The sequence below is a fragment of the Hemiscyllium ocellatum genome, chromosome 26 (genome assembly GCF_020745735.1).
Source record: "Hemiscyllium ocellatum isolate sHemOce1 chromosome 26, sHemOce1.pat.X.cur, whole genome shotgun sequence".
In the NCBI taxonomy this organism is placed as follows: domain Eukaryota; kingdom Metazoa; phylum Chordata; class Chondrichthyes; order Orectolobiformes; family Hemiscylliidae; genus Hemiscyllium; species Hemiscyllium ocellatum.
In genome coordinates this window covers 18021355-18043455 of record NC_083426.1, presented here as the reverse complement: position 1 = coordinate 18043455, position 22101 = coordinate 18021355, and the positions used below count along the sequence as shown (strand labels likewise).

The 22101-nt window shown below is 37.9% G+C and overlaps 1 protein-coding gene across 1 annotated transcript in view; it reads right to left on the bottom strand.

The window, feature by feature from the left end:
• The window catches only part of LOC132828104 (acidic mammalian chitinase-like), a 130736-nt gene that overhangs the window by 89152 nt on the left and 19483 nt on the right, over window positions 1-22101 (bottom strand). Inside the window, exons 6-8 of the mRNA XM_060845013.1 lie at window positions 20085-20250; window positions 16334-16455; window positions 13848-13971 (exon numbers count right to left, since the gene is read on the bottom strand). Of these exons, the coding sequence (XP_060700996.1) occupies window positions 13848-13971; window positions 16334-16455; window positions 20085-20250 (412 nt within the window). The remainder of the gene's footprint in view (window positions 1-13847; window positions 13972-16333; window positions 16456-20084; window positions 20251-22101) is intronic.

Here is a 22101-nt window from a genome sequence, read left to right as displayed (position 1 = left end):
TGCCTGAAAATAAGATTCATTGTAGTTTATAGGCCTAGTCTGTTTTGACTCTTAAAGTATGAAGGACAGTTAAGCAGGAACAGACCATTTGATTGCAAGAAGCATCATACCATCATCATTCATTATTCATGTGTACATTTTCTGTTATGGATTACTTAATACCAATCAGAAGGACAACTTTCTTAGCTTGTGAAATTAAACTAAATTGCTTGTCCAGCCAAGGACAGTTTCACAGCAAGGGTTAGGGAATGAATTTTTTAACTGAAATACCTTAGGTTCCTGTAGACACTGGTCTGCAGTTCCCCATTGGCTTTTCATTCTAATGTGACATCTTCCTCTTTGGTGAACTTTATACCAGATGTTGTTCATGTGTTTGTGGGTTTCTTCTAATTTGTTGAGTTTTGTGATGACAAAGGTGTTTTCCACATGATGGAGCCAAAACTTAGGCTGGATCGTGGGAAGGGCTGTTCATTCTAACCTTGCATAACTGCTTTTGCTAAAAGTCCTGATATTGGTGATCCCATAAGCGTCCTATTGATTTGTTTATAGATCTTGTCATTGAAGGTGAAGTGGGTTGAGAGGCAAAGATCTACAAGCTTGAAGATGCTGTCCTACAGAAAAGCCACACATACACGCTGACCAGATACTCAACTAAAGGAGCAATTGTCCCAACACCCACAAATGGAGCTGCATCAGGACGTCATTTAAACGAGACACCACACACTGTAGCATCCAGAAACTATGAGCAACTGGGTATTCAGGAACGATGGACTATAAGCACAGTCCGCTGCTTCCTGCACAACAGACCTAAACAAGATGACACAACGTGCCCAGAGCCTTGAGCCACCTGACCATACATCAAAGACATCTTGGAGATGACAACCAGAATATTCCGACCCCCAGGCATCATAGTAGCCCACAAACCTATCATCACACTTGTTAGGATATTATAGAAGCCCATGAGAGGTCAAAGATGTAGTTACTTCGTAGGACATCGAGGGGCGCTGTGAACCTATAGTTTAAAATTGATGACCAAAGTGATTTATAATTCTTGGCTCTTTGCCATAATAGATAACAATGGTAGTTTTCAAATGAGACTATCTACAAGGTCAATTCTGCCTGGTAAACTATGCGATAAGATTAAAAGGCGAGGAAATGTTGCAAACATATAGTAATTCCTTGTATGCAAGATATTGAATGTTTCTAATATATGTAAAGCCTTTGTGAAATCTACTAAAATGTTTCCAGAATACATAGAACCTTTGTTTGCAAATGATACCATTTTGAAGAAGGCTTTTGTTTGTGAAAGATCACGTTGCATGAATTGAGATTAGAAAATAGTATAACTAACGGAGCTTATCGATAGATTTTCAGAACTTGTACATTTTCTCCAGCGAACCATTCGATCTTTCGTGCTTCGCTGTAACAGCTAAGTTTCTGCAGCTAAATAAATGTACCTCCAATTATATCAAATAATTGGGTAAGTGTGATCTCTCCTTAAAAGAACACGCTTGGACGAATTCCGTCCTAACATATGGTGACCCCGCAAGTGGAGGAGGAGACCACAGGTTGGCAGATTGGGAAGCAGACAAACTTTTCGGCCGAAACTTTAAGGTGAGGAAGCGCCTGTTACATCAAAAGCTTCCAGTAGTTAACTCTTGAGTTAGACATTTGTCTGTTTTTTAATCCTCACCAACTTGAAATTGAATTGATTTGGACACAAAGGTACAGAATCTTAGCTGGTAAGTTATTTTAAATCTTCTAATGTTAATTTTCTCCGATGTTAAAATTCTTCTAGGTGAGGGGAACCGCGGACCCTGTGGCACAGACTTTAAAAATTCCTAGAAGTGAGGAGTCTCCGTCTTTAAAATTCTTCTAAGTGAGGGGTTTGGTTAACCCCGACGCACTAGTGTGCACTGAAAATTCTTAGAAGTGAGGAGTCTCCGCCTTTAAAATTCTTCTAAGTGAGGGGATTTGCGAGCCCCGCCGTGCAAACGTGAAAGTCCTAGAAGTGAGGAGTCTCCGTCTTTAAAATTCTTCTAAGTGAGGGGTTTGGTTAACCCCAACGCACTAATGTGCACTGAAAATTCTTAGAAGCGAGGAGTCTCCGCCTTTAAAATTCTTCTACGTGAGGGGATTTGCGAGCCCCGCCGTGCAAATGTGAAAGTCCTAGAAGTGAGGAGTCTCCGTCTTTAAAATTCTTCTAAGTGAGGGGTTTGGTTAACCCCGACGCACTAGTGTGCACTGAAAATTCTTAGAAGTGAGGAGTCTCCGCCTTTAAAATTCTTCTAGGTGAGGGGATTTGCGAGCCCCGCCGTGCAAACGTGAAAGTCCTAGAAGTGAGGAGTCTCCGTCTTTAAAATTCTTCTAAGTGAGGGGTTTGGTTAACCCCGACGCACTAATGTGCACTGAAAATTCTTAGAAGTGAGGAGTCTCCGCCTTTAAAATTCTTCTAGGTGAGGGGATTTGCGAGCCCCGCCGTGCAAATGTGAAAGTCCTAGAAGTGAGGAGTCTCCGTCTTTAAAATTCTTCTAAGTGAGGGGTTTGGTTAACTCCGACGCACTAGTGTGCACTGAAAATTCTTAGAAGTGAGGAGTCTCCGCCTTTAAAATTCTTCTAGGTGAGGGGATTTGCGAGCCCCGCCGTGCAAACGTGAAAGTCCTAGAAGTGAGGAGGGAAGGTGTCTTTGGATTTGTCTCTGCCGGTTTAAAAGTCTTCCAAGTGAGGGGTTTAGCTAACCCCGACACGCTAGTGTACTGAAAATTCTTGGGAGTGAGGAGACTTGCAGCAGGAATTAGTCTAAACTGTTTCCTTAGAGGGATCTTTTCCGCTCAAACGTCTACCTTAGACCGGTTGTTAAGAGCAGAAATCTGCCACAGCGAAAGTCAGGTATTGAAAGACGTATTGTTTTAAAGCGGATCCCAATAGGGAAAGGAGTCAGATGATTGAAGTGGATATCTGAATTTGTATGTTTATGTAAGTTTGTGAGAGAGGGGCCGGCCCAAAGAGGAAGAATGAACAGGAGCTGTTGGTATAACTGACTATGTGTATGTGTGGGTAAAAATCTGTTCGTTGTAAGAGAGAGAGGGTCTCTGTGTTTGTGAAGATCTATGTGTGTATAAGAATCTCTGTGTGAAAATCTGATTGTGAGAAAGAGAGAGTCTCTATGTGTGTGAAAATTTGAGTGTGTGTGAGAATCTTTTTGTGTGAAAATCTGTGTGAGAAAGAGTCTCTGTATGTGTGAAAATCTGTGTGGGTCTGTGAAAAAAAATCTGTGTGTCATATCTCAAAGAGAGAGAGAAAGTGAGTGCTGCAAGCATTAGCAGACTGTGTCTGTGAGAAAGACTCACAAAAGGCTGCTCAACTAACAGACAGTTTAACACTTTGTGCTCTGGCTTGAATTCATCTGTTTGATAGTGATTGAATGTTTAAGTCTTGTCACCTAGAGCGTAAGTCCCGGGACTGTTTTTGAATGTAATTGTTATGGTTACTTAACATGATTTTTTTCAGGTTGGAGATTTTAAAATGTTTAAAGATCATTAAATCCTCTATTGCTAACTCTATAGATTATTGAATCATTAAGTCATCTGCTGAACCATAGTCTTTTGTCTATGTTTTTACAGGGTATATGATTATTAACATTAAAATACAGTTTGAGCCAATATTTTAGTTCCGTAAACTTTAAAGACAGTCTTACTAATTAAAATGTATATAAATTAAACCTGTCAGCATCCCTTTATGAAATCTTTAAAAAAAATTGTTTAAGTTTTAAAGATCTTACTTTTCTGATTGAATGAGTAAGTTTTATTCACTGGAGCTTGAGTTCCAGGATTGTTTTAAATGTGATTTTTATGAAAACTTAACATGATTTTTTTTTAAAAGGTTAATAACTTCTGTTCTTTTACAAATCATGACTGTCTAACTGTCCTTTTCTTTTATCTTTTTACATACAAAATATGTGAAGGTCAGTTGAAGATTAAGTTCAACAGTGGGTAGTTGTAAAAACAAAAACTTCCATGGTTATTATCTGTGACCTTGGATTTGACCATTATGCATGTGTTAGAAGTTTTTAACTGGAATCAACAAATTGTTGTAAGACATCTCTGATTATTTTAAGACCTAAAGTATTTTAATTGAGTAATGATTGACCAGAAGTACTTAAGAAAACTAATTTTGGATCTAAAATGGGGAACTAAAACTGAGTGATCACAGTGGTCTTCAAAATTGGTAACTGTATGCATTTTACATTTTGAAAATTGAATACTGGATAAATGGACGTAAATATATAAATATGCTTACAAGTTAGTTACAGGCATTGAAGTAAGACAAGCTTGAATTGGTAAATTGGTGTTTAAGGATATGGGAATCTAAGGACATTGCAATATTTCTTAGAAGAAAGGAAAAGGGAAGAATGTAATGACTTGTAACTTTGGAAAGTACCGATAGGAGACGAGGAGATTAGGTGAGTGTGTGTTCCCCTCACTAGTGGGGAGGTCGGAACATATAAGAGGAAATAACGGTCTTGGTTGAGAATTTGATAGGATTTTCAGAACAGATTAATCTATGATTAAAACCCAGTATGTATATGTGGGCTGGTTTAATGCCTAATTTAAATATACTATTTACTAGGGGAAAAGGGAGACTTATATGGGGATACTGGAGCGCTCGTCTGTTGAAAGCATTGTGTTACGGAAAGTGAAACCTTCTGCTGTTCTTTCCTCCCTCCCTCTCCAGATGGTCTTCTACTTCAATGCGTTTTGTTATTTTTTTCTATTTTCTCTCCACATTGCTAATAATTATCAGGCTCTACACATAAAGTGACTGGAAAGATGTATCTTTTGTTTGTGTTAACAAGACATTCGCACCATCTGGAGTTGTTCACAGTTTATCAAAAGAATCAAACAGCATTTTTTTTTCTCTCTCAATTTAACATTTAGTTTTGTGGGGGAAGTTCGGTAGGTCTCTATGTCTATCTTTTCTAAGACCTGCAGGCAAGCATTTTTGCATGATCCATTGTGCTACTGCTTTAGCCTCTGTAATCAATGATTTTGAGATGCCAATATTCTGCCATCGGTTTTGCTTAGATTCTGAGCTGAGCTTATTGCGTGGAATGGGTGTTGAACCTCTATCTATTCAAGCTTCGCACTCTACAGTGAATGACATCATTATGGTATCAATTTTGCTAAATGATTTATTTGCACAAGTTTGATTCGAAATTTAGTTCTAGAGGGAAATGGGATTTTCTGAAGAGGAATAAATTTTAACTCTTAAGGATGCTTGGATGATAGAGTAATATTATATTTTTGTATTACAAAGTCTGGATTTAAATTTCTGGTTGTTATATAGTACTTTTCACAGCTATTCACTAACAGGAGGGATTCAGTCCTGGTCACACAGATTTTGTGCCAATTCCTAATACAACTGTGGTCAAACACCTAATTTTAATTCCACAATTCCAAACTTGGTTATGACGGTTCTAGGAAAGATGAGATAAGAAATCAGATAGATTTTTCCATATTGGTAATATAACACTGTGTACTAAAATGTTGTATTTATATTCCTACAGACTACAAGTCAAGCACTTTCTCTTCATTTTTTCAATTATGCAGATCTGATGGTGGCTAAAACCTTTTAATACTTTGAACAGGTCTTCGTTAATAAGCATCTGGACACATACCTAGTAGGCTGTACAAAGACAGCTATGATTAACTTTAGCTTTTTCATTGACTAAATTTTAGTTGTGGTTAAGAGTAAGGGACTTATTCCCCTTGTTCATTATTAAGTACTGGTTATGAATTTAGTACAAGGTTTCAAAAAACTGGAAGATGACCCTACCCCTGTTGAAAGAGGAGCTTATGGGTCTGTGATTAATTAGTAAATGGAAAATTGGTATGGGCTCACTAACAAAATTAGATTAAAAGTTACTTGTTAAAGTCTGATGAGTTTTTGATATATTACATACATTTCCAAAAATGAGATTTCTGAATTTATCATTGCATGATTAAGATTGCTCGCAATTGATGTTTTGAATTATTGCTCTGTCAATAGCAACAATTGAGTACTTGCTGCCCTACTTAAAGAAGAGCAATACATTTAGTAATTTCAAAACCAACAGATCAGTAAAATTTGTACCACTTAGTTGCAAGTATGTGTAAAATCACCAGAAGATTGAATCAGTTACATTTTTTACCTGGTACAAAGCAGACCAATACATCCAACTTTGTTAATCCATCCTTACAGAATTCTATACTGTATCAATCTCAATTTAGGCTGAAAACGTTTCTACAGTTTATGCCAACAAAACTCTGTCACTGTCCAGCAAGAAGCATATTTCAAGGGTACCACAACTAGTTAAATCTCCCTATTGGAGATGGAATGACACGGTATCCTTCTGTGCAGTGTTCCATCACTATTGGCAAAGCTCATACACTAGAAAAGCAAACAAGTCAGACAGAATTGGTGACTTTCTGGCTGCATGTCAGTAGCTTCTGTTGTTAGGGGGGGGGGGAGACCCTTGGTTTACGCATCCCTGCTGCTATTTTTATTACCTGTGGTTATTGTTATGTGTGTGCCATGTATCAGGACGCTGGTGACACGAACGATTGACCATGACCTGACGGGAAAGGATGATTCAACACCTGCATACTGGTGTTCCGCAGCAGTGCTGAAGGAGCCTGTGATGGGGGCGGCTCAGGGAAGGATTACGGAATCAGAACCAGAGAGGATGGAGGAGACATGTCTAAGAGAAGCGCAGGACAACTAATGATTTTACTATATGACTGTATTTCTTTTTTTTAATCCTACTCATTCCAAAGCTCTAATTGTGAGGGCTGTAGTCCAGAGACCCCCTAGTTGTGTTTTGTTTCTTCCTCTCCCGTTACAGATTGGAAACAGTTAAATTTGTGCCTTAATGCTGTAGTCAGGAATTTTGAAGTGCTGTGTGTCTCGAGGCTTGAGAGACTATTGAACACGCAAGAGATTCCTAAACATCGTCTGGTATCGAGAGCCACTGATCACTATGATAAGCCAGGTGCCACTGCCCTGTACGTTGAAATGGATGTGGATTGCATTGGTCATTGAGGAACGACTGGTTAGCCAATGACGGGTAAGATTCCTCGAGCTGAGGGACAACCTAAGACAGGCACAGTCGCGCATTGACTTTCAGAATGGTGGCCTGTGGACATGTGGTTTTAACGGATGCCTGGCCTTAGCATCTGTCTTGGGAATCTGGACTAGTCTCTGGCTTGCCGAGCAGCAGATATAAGTAAGTTGTGGACACAGCACATTATATTCACATTGTTTTTGATAAAAAAAAATGCAAACTATGTGGCTGATTTTGAAGCCGATTTAAATCTATTACAAGAAAATTCGGCATTGTGCCAGTAATATGAAAATCTATTTTGGGATTTCATGATATAGTATAGTGTGACCGGTTAATTGGTGGGTGTACAATCTGGTGTTCTTTGGACAACTGACCTTCACTCTACAAGCATCCAAGCTCATTCATTTTTTTTCTCTATGGTTCTCTACTATTTGTTATATACTTTATGTTTTGTTAATTTTAATAAAGTTTTTGTAGTTCTTTTGTTAAAATAAGAATAATTTAGAATCAAATACTAATTGTTGATTTTTTTTTGTAGTAAGATGCTGCTTAGGGACCCCTACACTCTTAACTGATGTCTCCTTAGAACCAGACGGCCAGGTCAAGATGATATGTTCAGAAAAGCAAAAGGGACACGAAGAATGCGTCCGTAGACACACCTGGCCCCGGTTGCCGCACAATATTGCGTTTGTAACGGTTTATGTTGTTATGGCCTCTGAAGAGGCCAAGGGGGGGAATGTTAGGATATTATAGAAGCCCATGAGAGGACAGAGATGTAGTTACTTCGTAGGACATCGAGGGGCGCTGTGAACCTATAGTTTAAAATTGATGACCAAAGTGATTTATAATTCTTGGCTCTTTGCCATAATAGATAACAATGGTAGTTTTCAAATGAGACTATCTACAAGGTCAATTCTGCCTGGTAAACTATGCAATAAGATTAAAAGGCGAGGAAATGTTGCAAACATATAGTAATTCCTTGTATGCAAGATATTGAATGTTTCTAATATATGTAAAGCCTTCGTGAAATCTACTAAAATGTTTCCAGAATACATAGAACCTTTGTTTGCAAATGATACCATTTTGAAGAAGGCTTTTGTTTGTGAAAGATCACGTTGCATGAATTGAGATTAGAAAATAGTATAACTAACGGAGCTTATCGATAGATTTTCAGAACTTGTACATTTTCTCCAGCGAACCATTCGATCTTTCGTGCTTCGCTGTAACAGCTAAGTTTCTGCAGCTAAATAAATGTACCTCCAATTATATCAAATAATTGGGTAAGTGTGATCTCTCCTTAAAAGAACACGCTTGGACGAATTCCGTCCTAACACACTGAAACAGTTCCTGATGAATTTAAAGGACCATGTACCAAAAATCAGCAGAACAAACGTTATATACAAAATACCTTGCAAGTTCTGCAACAAACATTACACTGGACAAATAGGCAGGAAGCTATTCACCAGGATACACGTGCACTAACTTTCCACCAAAAGACATGACCAACAATTACTGGTATCTATACACACAGACAAAGAGGGACACCAGGTTGACTGGGACAATACATCCATCCTGGGACAAGCTAAACAAAGACACACACGGGAATTCTTAGAGGCCTGACATTCAAATTAGAACTCCATTAACATTTGTTGACTCCATTTACTAACCTTTCAGAAACAGAACCGGTAATGATATCACCTACCGCAACATACTGATACAGATAAATAGCAAGCAAGGCAGAACACCAAAGCTTCTTTAGAGGCTGACTGATGATGTTCCCGAGCATGGTGACACAACATCTGAGAACAAATCCACCAGCTCAGTGAGCAAATTTACCTGAAACAACTTCATTTGGAAATTGTTGAACACAAATAAATATTTATGTTACAGAATGTTTAAACAATATAATTAAAATACTTTCTTTATTGTTTAAAATAGCACAAAAATTAGATAAAGCTGAATAGCTACATTATAATATAAACTGTACTTTGATATTTATACTTTGTTCATCATCATAGCCAAGCCAAACACCATTTTTTACTGCATATGGTACTTTCTGTTCATCAATCCAGTGTTTTTCTGCTCCTTTCAGAAAGTCACAGATCTGTTAATGAGAAAAAATTAGACATTGTTAGAGTACCCCAGCAGATCCCCCAAAATACTCATTCACTGTAAGTTAGTTGTAGGCTACTTTGTTATTCCAATATAACATACAATGTCACATTTGATCTGATGTCACGACACTTCATGGAAGTCTGGAATTAATGTGGGGAACTATCAGAGTAATTGCCTCCTTGGCACCAACCCCTGCACAGCACTGTACCACCAAGTTTGCTGTTCTGTCTTGTTGGTGGGATAGAATATGCCTAGGAAGGATTATGAAGGAATCTAGAATGATAACAAAAACATATGATTTTCAAATTGACTGTCAGGTTGATGCTTAACTAGCCTTAGCTCCCCTAATTTTAACTGAGTTGGATATGCCCTTAGATTATCCTGTGTTTTAGTCAATGTTGGTTTTACTTTCATTATTGTGGCTAATAGTGGTTTTATAAAAGCGGGTTGTTTGCTAAGAGAGTCAAGTCAACCACATAGCTTTAGGTCTGGTGTTTTATACACACCTGGTAAGGATGGCTGATTTTGTTCCGCAAGATATATTAATCAGTTTTATAATTTTCTATTCTATATTTACTTAACTAAATCAATTCAAATTTACAGCCATCTGTGTGAAATTTAAACTCATGTTTATGGATCATTATTTAAATCTGCTGAATCACCGGCTTTTCTTAGCAGTGAAGGTTGCCAAAGTATGAGATTCGTTACATCATTTACAGTCATAGAGATGTACAGCATGGAAACAGACCCTTCGGTCCAACCCATCCATGCCGACCAGATATCCCAACCCAATCTAGTTCCACCTGCCAGAACTTGGCACATATCCCTCCAAATCCTTCCTATTCATATACCCATTTAGATGCCAATTAAATGTTGCAATTGGACCAGACTCCACCACTTCCTCTGGCAGCTCATTTCATACACGTACCACCCTCTGTGTGAAAATGCAGCCCCTTAGGTCTCTTCTAGATTTTTCCCCTCTCACCCTAAACCTACGCCCTCTAGCTCCCAACCCCAGGGAAAAGACTTTGTCTATTTATCCTATCCATGTCCCTCAATTAGCAATGCTGCCTCACAGCGCCAGAGACCCAGGTTCAATTCCCGCCTCAGGCGACTGACTGTGGAGTTTGCACGTTCTCCCCGTGTCTGCGTGGGTTTCCTCCCACATTCCAGAGATGTGTGGGTCTGGTGAATTGGCCATGCTAAATTGTCCGTAGTGTTAGGTAGGGTGTAAATGTAGGGGTATCGGTGGGCTACGCTTCGGCGGGTCGGTGTGGACTTGTTGGGCCGAAGGGCCTGTTTCAATACTGTAAGTAATCTAATCTAATTTAATTTTGTAAACCTCTATAAGGTCACCCTTCAGCCTCCGATGCTCCAAGGCAAACATCCCCAGCCTGTTCAGCCTCTTCCTATAAAATCCTCCAACCCTGGCAAAATCCTTGTAAATCTTTTCTGAAGCCTTTCAAGTTTCACAACATCTTTCCGATAGGAAGGAGACCAGACCAGAATTGCATGCAATATTCCAACAGTGGCCGAACCAATGTCCTGTACAATGCCCCAACATGACCTCCCAACTCCTGTACTCGATACTCTGACCAATAAAAAAAGCATACCAAACGCCTTCTTCACTATCCTATCTAACTGCGACTCCACTTTCAAGGAGCTGTCAACCTGCACTCCAAAGTCTCATTGTTCAGCAACACTCCCTAGAACCTTACCATTAAGTGTCTAAGTCCTGCTAAGATTTGCTTTCCCAAAATGCAGCACCTTGCATTTATCTGAATTAAACTCCATCTGCCACTTCTCAGCACATTGGCCCATCTGGTCAAGTTCCTGTTGTAATCTGAGGTAACCCTCTTCGCTGTCCACTATACCTCCAATTTTGGTGTCATCTGTAAACTTACTAACTGCTATTGTGGAATTTGTCTGCAAGTAACAAATAAATCTGGATATTCCAAAAAATAATCAATACATCTCTTACTCAATATCTACTGATTTCCTAATTTTCTAAGGTGCTTCTCAACTCATCAATTGTTGCACAGGGTACTCTATTAAACATACTGTACTGCTTGCACATTATAATCAAACCCTTTACATTATATAGCATAGAAAATAGAAGACAGACATCTGAGCCCTCAAGTCTGGTTGTATGTGATTTAACGTAATCATAGCTGATCATCCAACTCTGTACCCTGCTCCAGTTTGCTTTCCAAACCCCTTGATCTTTAGCCTTAGAACTATATTTGACTGCTTCTTGAAAACATTTAATGTTTTGGCCTCAACCACTTTTTGTGGCAGAGAATTTCAAAGGCTTACCACTCTCTGGTTGAAGACATTTCTCCTCAGCTTAGTCCTAAATGGCCTACTCTATATCCTTAGATTCTTACCCCTAGTTCTGCACTCCCCAGGAACATCCTTATCATTCATCTTTTCTAGTCCTGTTTAATTATGTAGGTTTCCGTGAGGATTTTACACCCTGCCACACTCCACATTCTTCTAAGCTTCACTGATTGGAGTCTGACAGTATTCTAATTATATTTTGTATTGTTCAATTAACAAATATTTCCTTTAACATAATATACTGCACTTAATCATTTAAAGATATTTCTGCCAGACTGTCTGTAGTGAAAGTGTGATTGTTAATTGAAAGCTGCTATGCTTGCAAAATCACTCTTCCTTGCTTGGTCTACTATGCGTGCACAAATGTCTTGAAAAAAATGAATGGGGGATTTGTAAAAGCGTGAATTACGATGATGTTTTGATTCTCTGGATGAATTATAACATACTTGCATCAACACACCTACAAAAATAGTGTTTACCACTGTAAAGACAGTATCTTTTCAAGTTTTAATACTGATTGTGGACTGAAATGGGCAAAGGGCATTTCTTTTAAGGTTAAAAAAAATCAACGATTGTGGAAAGAATTACTGTACTATTAAAAGCAAGTTACCCGACACTCATTGCAAGTGCTGTTTGTACAGCAGTGGGGGAGATTTCTACAGATGAATTAGTGCTAATGGTTGTGCACTAAGGTACGTTTGGCTGGCAAAAAGTAACTGTTAAGTACGTGGAGTGTTGATTAGTTATCGGTGCAAAGGCTTACTGTCTAACAACAACCATGTGATTAGCTCCCAGCTTCTGGGTCTGAATGTTTGGTTAGAAGCTATTGGACTCTGAAAAGGAAGAAACTGTTCTTTTTTCTGCATAAAAAATCTTCAGGTCTGAAGAAAACCAATTTATTTTGCCTGATCAGTTGGGGTAATCTGTGGTTCTCAACCAATAAATCACTCAGTTGGTGTGAACCAATCATATGTGCCTCCTGCAAGCAACTGAAATACCTGGAGAAGTAAGCAGGTCCTGATAAACCAACAGGATACGTGAGTGAGTCCTATGGACAGGAATCATTGAAATGATGTTAGTCTTTCTCTCTTCTTATCTTAAACAAATACCATCACAAAAAGATGGGTAAGTGTATTGAGAGTTTTGTATAGTGGTTAGAGTTTTATATAGTAGTTATATATTGACGAATCGTAACTGCTTACTGTAGTTAAACTCTATTTATACATAATAAATAGTAATGTTTATTAAGTACAAAGATTTCATCCATATTTTTTCTCAACCTTGGTTTTAAAGACAGCTAAGTTGGGGAACTTTGCATACTTCTATGAAATCTTTAACTTTTGCGATGACTCTGGGAATAGTGGGGCTTGGTTTCCAGCATACTGTCCCAGTGAGGTTTAAACCATTTCATTCATCCATTTGTACTGTAAACAACCTGAAATACTGCATGTCTCTTAAAAGATTTTAAAAAACTGGTTGAGTGAAACTGTATATGCAAGCCATGGTGCAAGAAGCCTGAAATAATGTTGGACTTTCCAACCAAGGCTTTGAATCATGGTTGACAGATCCCACAAAAGCTAGCAGCAAAATGAAGCAATGGTTTACTTTGACATCACTCTGATATAATAGTCCTCTGCATTTTCAGCTAATATAAGGAATCTGGATGGCATTGTAAACTAAGATTTTTGCTGAAGGAGAGTCTTCAATTTCAAATTCTTTTTAAAAGAAAAAAATCTAAGATTTCAACATTAAAGGGAATAGTGTTCCTCTTATGCCCATGTGAACAATGTTGTAAACAGTTAGGCAATTACTGCTAACACATCTTTCAGCAGAGCCCCAACCTTTGGCAAGTTGATCCATCACTGAATTTTGAAATTGTTACCAAGTGGGCTACAGGTCATGCGGTCAAAAACAACCAACATTCAAAATTTTGAGCACTGTATAATTAGCAGTTTGTTTTGATTTAAATTTGTTCAAAGAAAACTAAAGCTACTCAAGTTTTACCACCTCATAATTTGCTAAGAAGCCATCCTCTTTTGTGTATTTGCCTTTTGGTCCAGGTCCATTTGCTGGAGCACCAACATTTGAATTTGAAGAACTCAATGTGAAGCTTCGTCCATATGTTGGAATTCCAACCAGCAGTTTTTTTTGGTCTGCACCTTTATCTTTCCAGTATTTAACAACAGAATCCTGTACCAGGAGCAGTTAGAACAACACTGAGTTCAAGAGATTAATCACCATTGTAAAACCGCTTTTCAAAAAATATTTGTAAAATAATTTGTAAACGTACAATATTGTAATCCAAAGCAACACCCTTATCAACATTGCTATGATATAAAGGACTGTTGTGTCCAGTGATGGCTTCCCAGTGACCATGGAAATCATATGTCATGACACTGATGAAATCCAAATATCTAAAGAGATGAAAATAAAGCAAGTTAAATCATAATCTCTACTAATACTAGCAGCTCATAACGATAAACAACAACAGCATACATTCCTGAAGAAGGGCTTATGCCCGAAACGTTGAATCTCCTGTTCCTTGGATGCTGCCTGACCTGCTGCGCTTTTCCAGCAATACATTTTCAATAGCATACATTAATACAGGGTAAAAACGAGGACTGCAGATGCTGGAGCTCCTTGGATGCTGCCTGAACTACTATGCTTTTCCAGCACCACTCTAATCCAGCATACATTAATACAGAATAATGGCCAATATAATTCAGATTTATGGCACTCCTAAGAGCTACTCCTACCTATCGTAAAACAAGCTTACTTTTAGACAGTGTAACACAAATCCAGCTCAAGACAGTAAATTAAACTCCAAAATGTAAACCAGTACAGTAAGTCCATTTTTCACACTAAAATGCAGAATTAAAACTAGAGTAATAGTGCTTACAACTGTATTGAACACACCAAGAATATTAAGATCCATCCAAGTATTATATAAACTAATAGGAACTGACAATCTGCAGGAATTACATGGATCTTTTGTTGTAATTCTGGCTGAAGACTCACAATTAATAAACATATAATATTATAAACCAAAGCAATATCCTTATCAACATTGCTACAATATAAAGGACTGTTTTTCTCTCTGTTTGGAGCCTGTTGTTCACATCTTCAAGTCAGCATTGATGCTCTGTGTCTTGAGGCTGCCAATGAATATTTCTGATCATTTCATGATTTTTCAGCTGGACTTCGTAAACAGCTGAGGCACTTTAAAGAATTGATACAAATAATATCAGGGAGTATCATCAGGTGTGAGAAAAGTCTGATAAAAACAGGATGCACCCTTTTCATGATAGAAGCTGCTATATTGAAGTAAGCTTTTATAGTTTCAAATCTTTCAATAAGTGAGATTAAAGAAACGTAGGGTGGATGAGACGGATAAAGGGTAAGCGGGTAGGAGAGGGAACTGGTTAGTGAATAATGGGTGGTAGTTAGTATAATTAGTGAGGTGGTTGAATGGGATGGCAAGTCAGGTGGTTATAAGTAGTTAGGTAGGTGCAAAGTAGTCAGACTGATTTGCCAATTAGGAGGAGCCAGGCTGCTCAGTTCAGTTACACTGTATAATTAGAGCTGGACCAGGTATTAATCTAACTTGTCCTAATTGAATATCAAACACAGTTCCATGAATCTGGCTCACATCTCTAGAGTTTCACGAAAGGCTCTGAACAGAAGAAATCAGACTTTCAGAATTTAAAATTCACAGGCAATTTCTTGCATATGTGTTGGTTAGCACCACAGTAACTTGATGTGCATATCTTCACATATGTCCCATCTATATTTGTTTTCACCTCAAGTTTACGTTAACTGCTTTTGATTTATGTTACACTAGTGGTTTTCAACTTTTGTGGTTTGCTTTATTGTGCTTTGGACACAGTTTGCCACCCATGTTTCTCAAGTGTTACAACCCCTCTGTTAATTTAATTACACACCTAGAAAAGTTCACTTCACCTCGTAATCTGTTAAAACATGAGTGACAGAGAATTCTCAAATTCCACTATTTAAAGAAAATAATATCAATTTACTCTTTAACTCTAAAAGTGAACATTAAACAACTAGTCACAACTCTAAGCCCCCTTTCTCTTAACTGCTTATTACCTGCTGCCAACTCTATAACAATATACTGTTCCAACAAAACACTTATTAGAATTACATCAACTTAGCTTCAAAACTATACAGTGGCTGTCATTGTCGGTGTGTCTTCTTTCATCTGAAGATCTCCTGGGGTCGTCTTTGTTCTTTTACTGTGAAGATGTTTCATATAAAAAAGGTACCTTTGATAGACAGTGCTTCAATCTTTTGGGTTTGGGTTTGGGTCTCTCTCTCTCTAAGACAGTTACTCCCTCATTTTCAAAACGCCTGCTTTCTTTTACATATCCCCAACATCGGATCGTCTCATTGGTTCGATGTTGGCAAAACGATAAATTCAAACGCAATTGGATTTTAGTATCTTAGGACATAATTTAAATTGACTGGTTAAATTCTAATTGGTGTCTAAACAGCAACCAACTCAGGTATTCATTTCACAGGCAAATGTTACATATTTTCAATTTTCCACTATGTTGAGACCGTTATCTAGTCATATGACACAGGTGCTTGTAAGCTCTCTGTGCAGAACAGCAGTCACGGTCTCTTAAAGGTATAATATACACCTTCAAATTCATAACACAAGTATCAAAATGTGGTTTGTTCATGACTGAAACTTAACCCCCTTTGAAAATTAAACTGCACAAATAGGATCTACATTTAAAACTAAATTACACTTACTTAGATATTTTAGATACTTCATAACTAGCATCAATTTTATCTTTACCAGCAGCCACAGCAGCTGTAATCAGCAGTTTGTCATTTCCTGTTTTTCCCTCTTTTGTAAAGGCATCTCTCAATTCCTAGGGAAACAAAATAATGGGATGAAAACTGTAATCTCATGGTTTAAGCAGACAGTAGTAGTTACGGGGATCATAGGTTGGATTATTGTAGCTGTAATGTTCACCTTAAAGCAGTTTCCCAAAGGAAAGATGATTTCAACCCAGCTTGCCCAGTTCCGGCTAAAATGGTTGAGAGGATCATTTCAGTCACATGCCATTTTAATGACATATATTTCAGCATAAGAGCCCTTGCCGAGTAATTTAATATCTTGAAAACACAATCTGGTGATGCCATCCATCCTACTAAACACACTGGTAAAATCTGGCAGGAAGCAATAATTTCCTAGATGATAAAATGCCAGTCTAAAGATTTTACAACTTTTGATAGAAAACAACATATCTGTAGATGTACTTGATGAGAACTACAAATTGCCCAAGCCTCTCCCATGTGAGTCTTTGTATGGATTCTGAACTAACATGCACCATAATTAAAATTTAGGTTAAGATCATACAATTACCCCTCAAATTCTCTACACTGAAACCATTTTTTTGATACTTTAATCTCTTTTAGTATGAAGTATATTTTATAAACTGACAAATCAAATTGAGATGATCTTTTCATTTGTCATCAGAATATAACAGTTCTGGTTTTTAATGCATTAACCTCTGAGCTGAAGGACAACTCATACTCAACAATTTTTGGTGGCGGTAGCAGTGGGGGGATGGGTTGATGTGCAGCTATGAAGAAGCCTTCTCTTCTCTTTAAGACCTTAGAACATAGGTCATCAGGCCCTGGGGACCTGTCTGCCTTCAATCCCTGATAGATTGCTCAATATCTTTGACCTAGTGATGATGATTGTTCTAAGTTCCTCCCTTTCTATAACTTCTGCAGCACCTTTCCTGCTGGGATAATATTAGTGTTCTTCACTGTGAAAATGGAGGTAAAATATTGATTTACTATCTCCCCCATTCCTGTGTTTCCACCTAATATCTTTCCAGTCTCATCCCCCTAGGGGCTAGCATTCATTTTAGCTACTTGTTTCCCTTTTATATGCAGAAGCTTTTGCTATCCATTTTATATTTTGTGATAGTTTTCTTTCATAATTTAGCTTGCCTCTTTTTATTCCTTTTTTAATAAACCCTTGTTGATTTTTAAAATTTCCCACCACTGGCCTTTGCAATATGACATGCCTTAGTTTTTGCCTATTATCTTTAACTTCTTGTTTAGCCATGAATCTTTTTACCTCCTTTTATAATCTTGCTTCCTCTCCAGAATATATTTTAATTGGGAGGAATTGGTAACTCCTACATTTCAGTCTTCCTGCCCACTCCACTGGGACCAAAGCTGTCCTCATGCCTATATCATCACTTTTGTTAACTCCAGAACGTTAGTGTGGAACTCCAGTTTCTCACCCTCAAACTGATTTTGAAATTCTAGGATTACATCATTCCTCTTCCCTTGAGTATCCTCTCCTATGACCTCATTACACAACACCAAATCCAGAATAGCCTGCTTTCTGGTTGGTTTCACAGCATATTGTTCTTATATATTCAATGAACTCTCCTTTGAGGCTACCCTTGTAATTTATACCCAGTTTATATGCATATTAAATCACCTATGATTAGTGCTGAATCTTTCTTAGAATTTCCCTATATTTCTTGGTTCATATGGTGCCCCACTGCAGAAAAACTGTTTGAGGATTTGAACCAGGGATCTATTTCCCACACTATCCACATTGATCCTAAGTCTATGTCATTTCTCACTACAGCAATGATATCTACTTTTTATGACAAAGCTGCACCACATTCTTTTCCTTCCTGCTTATCCAGCCGAAATACAGAGTAGCTTCCAGTTAAGCACCACCAAATCAAATTTATGCACTTCCATTTATTCTGTTAAGTTATTAATTTTATTCCGAATGCTTTGTGCATTCAGAGAAAAAAGCCTTTAAGTTTGTTCTACTATCAAATCTCTGCATTCTTGGCTGGTTCTTTAATACAATATGATGTTCACAAGTTCCGTCTCTTCATTTTACTTTTGGTAACAATTAGCCTCATCACTAAATTGAATTGTGATCTTCTCCTTTAACTTTGATTTTCTAATTTTCTGTGTAATTCAACCCACTCCCCGCCCCACTATTTTGTTTAAAGGACAATCTACAGCATACCTTATGCAATTCTGGTCCCAGCATGATTCTGGTGGAGCCCTTCCCAATGGAACAGCTTCCTCTTTCCAGTATTAGTGTCAATGACTCGTGATTTCAAACCTATTTCTCCCACACCAATCTTTGAGCCACTCACTTATATCTTTAATATATTCACTCTATGTTAATTAGCTTGTTGCTCAAGTAGTAATTCAGAGATTATTACCTTTTTGGTTCTACTTATTATTTTAGCCTCTAACTGCTTATATTCCCTCGTCAGAACCTCATTCCTTGTTCTACCTGTATTATTGGTATCTATGTGGACCACGACAACTAGATTTTTTTCCCCCTTCCACTCCATGTTCCTCTGCAGCCTAGATGAGATATCCTGAACTCTGGCACCAAGGAGGCAACACAGCCTTTGGGACTGTTGGTCTTGGTCACAGAGAATAGTATCCATGCCTCTTTCCTATTTTCAATTATGACTACCTTTTGCTTTTTGCCTCCCCTTGAATGGCTCCTTTCATACGGAGATATGGTTATTTTGCCCAACTTCCTATAATCCCTGCTCTTATTCACACAGGGAGTAAACAAGGATTGAGGCTCAAGCAACACCACCTCCTGGATCCCTCTACATATCTCACTCATTGTCACACTCTCCTGTTCCTCTCCAAAGGCTGAATCCAAGGTTGTTAATCTAAGGGGTGTGACAGACTCCTGAAACACAGGTAACATGCCTCCTCTCTGACATATAGAGCCTGAAGCTCAAACTCCAGCTCATCAACTTTGAGCCAGAGTTTCTCAAGCATCCAACAATTCCTACAGATGCAGTCACTATTAGCAACAATGGGGTCAACTACCTTCCACATCATACAGGTGCAATATTACATCACCTGACCCTACATTTATATTTTATTAGTTTTTATTTAATTTTTAAATTCCTACTTGACTTTAGCTTTGTAATCCATAAAATATTTCTTCCGTTTATCTTTAATCTGAAACCAAATTAGAACTGGTATTTAAATTAGCAGACATTTGGCCATCAATGAACTTGCAGTTTTCCTGTGATATCACTGTTTATTCTCTAAGCTGTTCATGAATAGAACAGCAACTTATTATGTGTATTTTTACTTAAAAAGTGCAAATTTTTACAAGTCACCATACCATGGTGCCAGTATTAATGACAGAAGTCATAGATAAAAAGATAAAAGTAAAAGTGAAGATAGGAGCTGATCTTAGATTAAGTTCAATTTGGAGCCTTCAAAACCAAGATTCTGCCCCATATCCCTGTTTAAGTATTTGTTTTAACTTGATAAAGTATTAGTGCTTTAACAGGCTAACAATGCTCTTAGATTTTTTCTTAATCACTCAGATGAAAATAAATTCAAATGGAAAAAGGTAAGCAATGTACTAGAGAAATAAGAAGTTTAGATATTTAGCAGTTCATACATAATGAAAATATTATTGCACATTTAAATGTTTTACAATTGAGAGCTATTTTCTTACCATAATCAAAGATGTAAACAGTTGTTTATTTTCTGGTGGGTTTCCTTTAGAACCTGGATATTCCCAATCCAGATCTAAACCATCAAACCCATATTTCTTCAGAAACCTAATCACAGAGTTGATGAATATTGCTCTATTAGTCTTAGTTGACACCATGCTGTTGTAACTAAGGAAGGAGCCAGAGAGGTAAGAGGAAGTTAAAAAATTGGTGGTGCTATTTTCCAAATGTAGTACAATGTAAAATGCATTTAATTTCTCTTTGTTTATTTTAAAAATCAAGAACTGGAAAGGGATTAAAAGTCAAAGGCAAAATTGCCATAGTCCTAACAGACTGTACTCTCATGAGAGAGAGATGACTGGTGGTAGTTTATCTTGACAGTCACCATGATTCAGGTGAGGTGAAAGATTGAGAAGCTGAGACCTTTTCATGGTAACCCCAGCTGGTGCAGGAATTGAACCCATGCTAAAGACATTACTCTGAAACCAGCCATCGAGCCACCTGAGCTAACTGACCTCCAACAGGTTTTAAACCGAACAACAAACATCGTTGTTTGGCAATAATGTATTGATACACAAGTGACACTAAACATTGGCTCATTTAATTAAAATGTACACACTAATTTCAAAATTCAACATTCTGCAACTTATCATGTTTTAAGTGTATAGGTCAAAAACTATTGATACATTATATATTTGTAGAATCAGCTCTACATGCAATTGCAACAATAAAATGCAGACATAGAAAATTCCAGACAAAGACCTAGATTTTTGTACACAAAATAAGTAGCATTGTGTTGTAGAATTTTTCAGCTCACTGTATTCAGTTTGGGAAAAATATTCCAGAATGGCAGGACCTTCACTCCAGAGCAAAGTTGAAGGGTAAATTTGGGTGGATGCTGATCAGAAGTGATTATGGGGGTTGCAGAGTGCCGAAGCTGGCTGTTTAAAAGGCCCATCTTGGTTCTCTGGGATGTTGTCCCAGTTGTTTCAGATTAGGTCCTCTAGCGCTCTCATCCCTTATCAACACTCACCTTCTCCACATGTCAAAGTAACAAACTCCATCATAGGATTTGATTTATCATCGTCATATGTACCTAAACTCAGTGAAAAGTTTTGTTTTGCAAGCCGTACAGGCAGATCATAGCAAACAAGGACATACAGATGATAGGGTGCTTAAACAGAGCGAAGTATACAAGTTTACGACTGCTACAGGAGGTGCACAAAAGCAAAGTCAACATTAGATTTGAAATTAGTGTTCGTTCAGTAGTCAAATAACAGCAGGGAAAAAGCTGTTCTTGAACCTGTTGGTGCATGGATTCAAGCTTCTGTATTCTCTGCCTGACGAAAGAAGTTGAGTAAGAGTATTATCAAGGTGGAAGTGGTCTTTAATGATGTTGGCAGCCTCTCAATGGCATGAGAAGTGTAGATGGAGTCCATGGATGAGAGGTCGGCTTCCGTGACAAGCTGGGCTGTGCACACAACTTTCTGCAGATTCCTACATTTGTGGAAAGTGTAGTTGTCATATTAGGCTGTTTTGTACCCAGATAGAATGCTTTCTATGTAAAGGTTGGTGAGGTCCTTATGGACATAATTCTGGGTCCTGTCCACATGTTCAAATGCCTGCAGAGTTTTTAAGACACTGAGAAAATATGGGCTTTAGTCAGAGCTGAGTCAGATGATCTTGTCAATGTAGACATGAGGAAATAGAATATTGCAACTAGGCTCAGTGGCATCTCCACCGCCAACATTAATGAACAGAAGATGAGCAATATGGGGGGAAAGGGAAGCTATACTATCAGAATCTACCATATTTATTTAATTCTAGGCAGTCCAGGTAGTTCTCTTATAACGCTGTAGTTGTGTTCCAGTGGAACCTTGCTTAATAGAAATAACAGGGCCAATGGGAAATGTAGAGTTAGCAGCAGACCAGCAAAAAAAATTAATCACGATCACTCAAAAATCACCAAAAAGCTCTCACAAAGTACAGCACAGCCTGAATGAAGGTTTAAACCATATT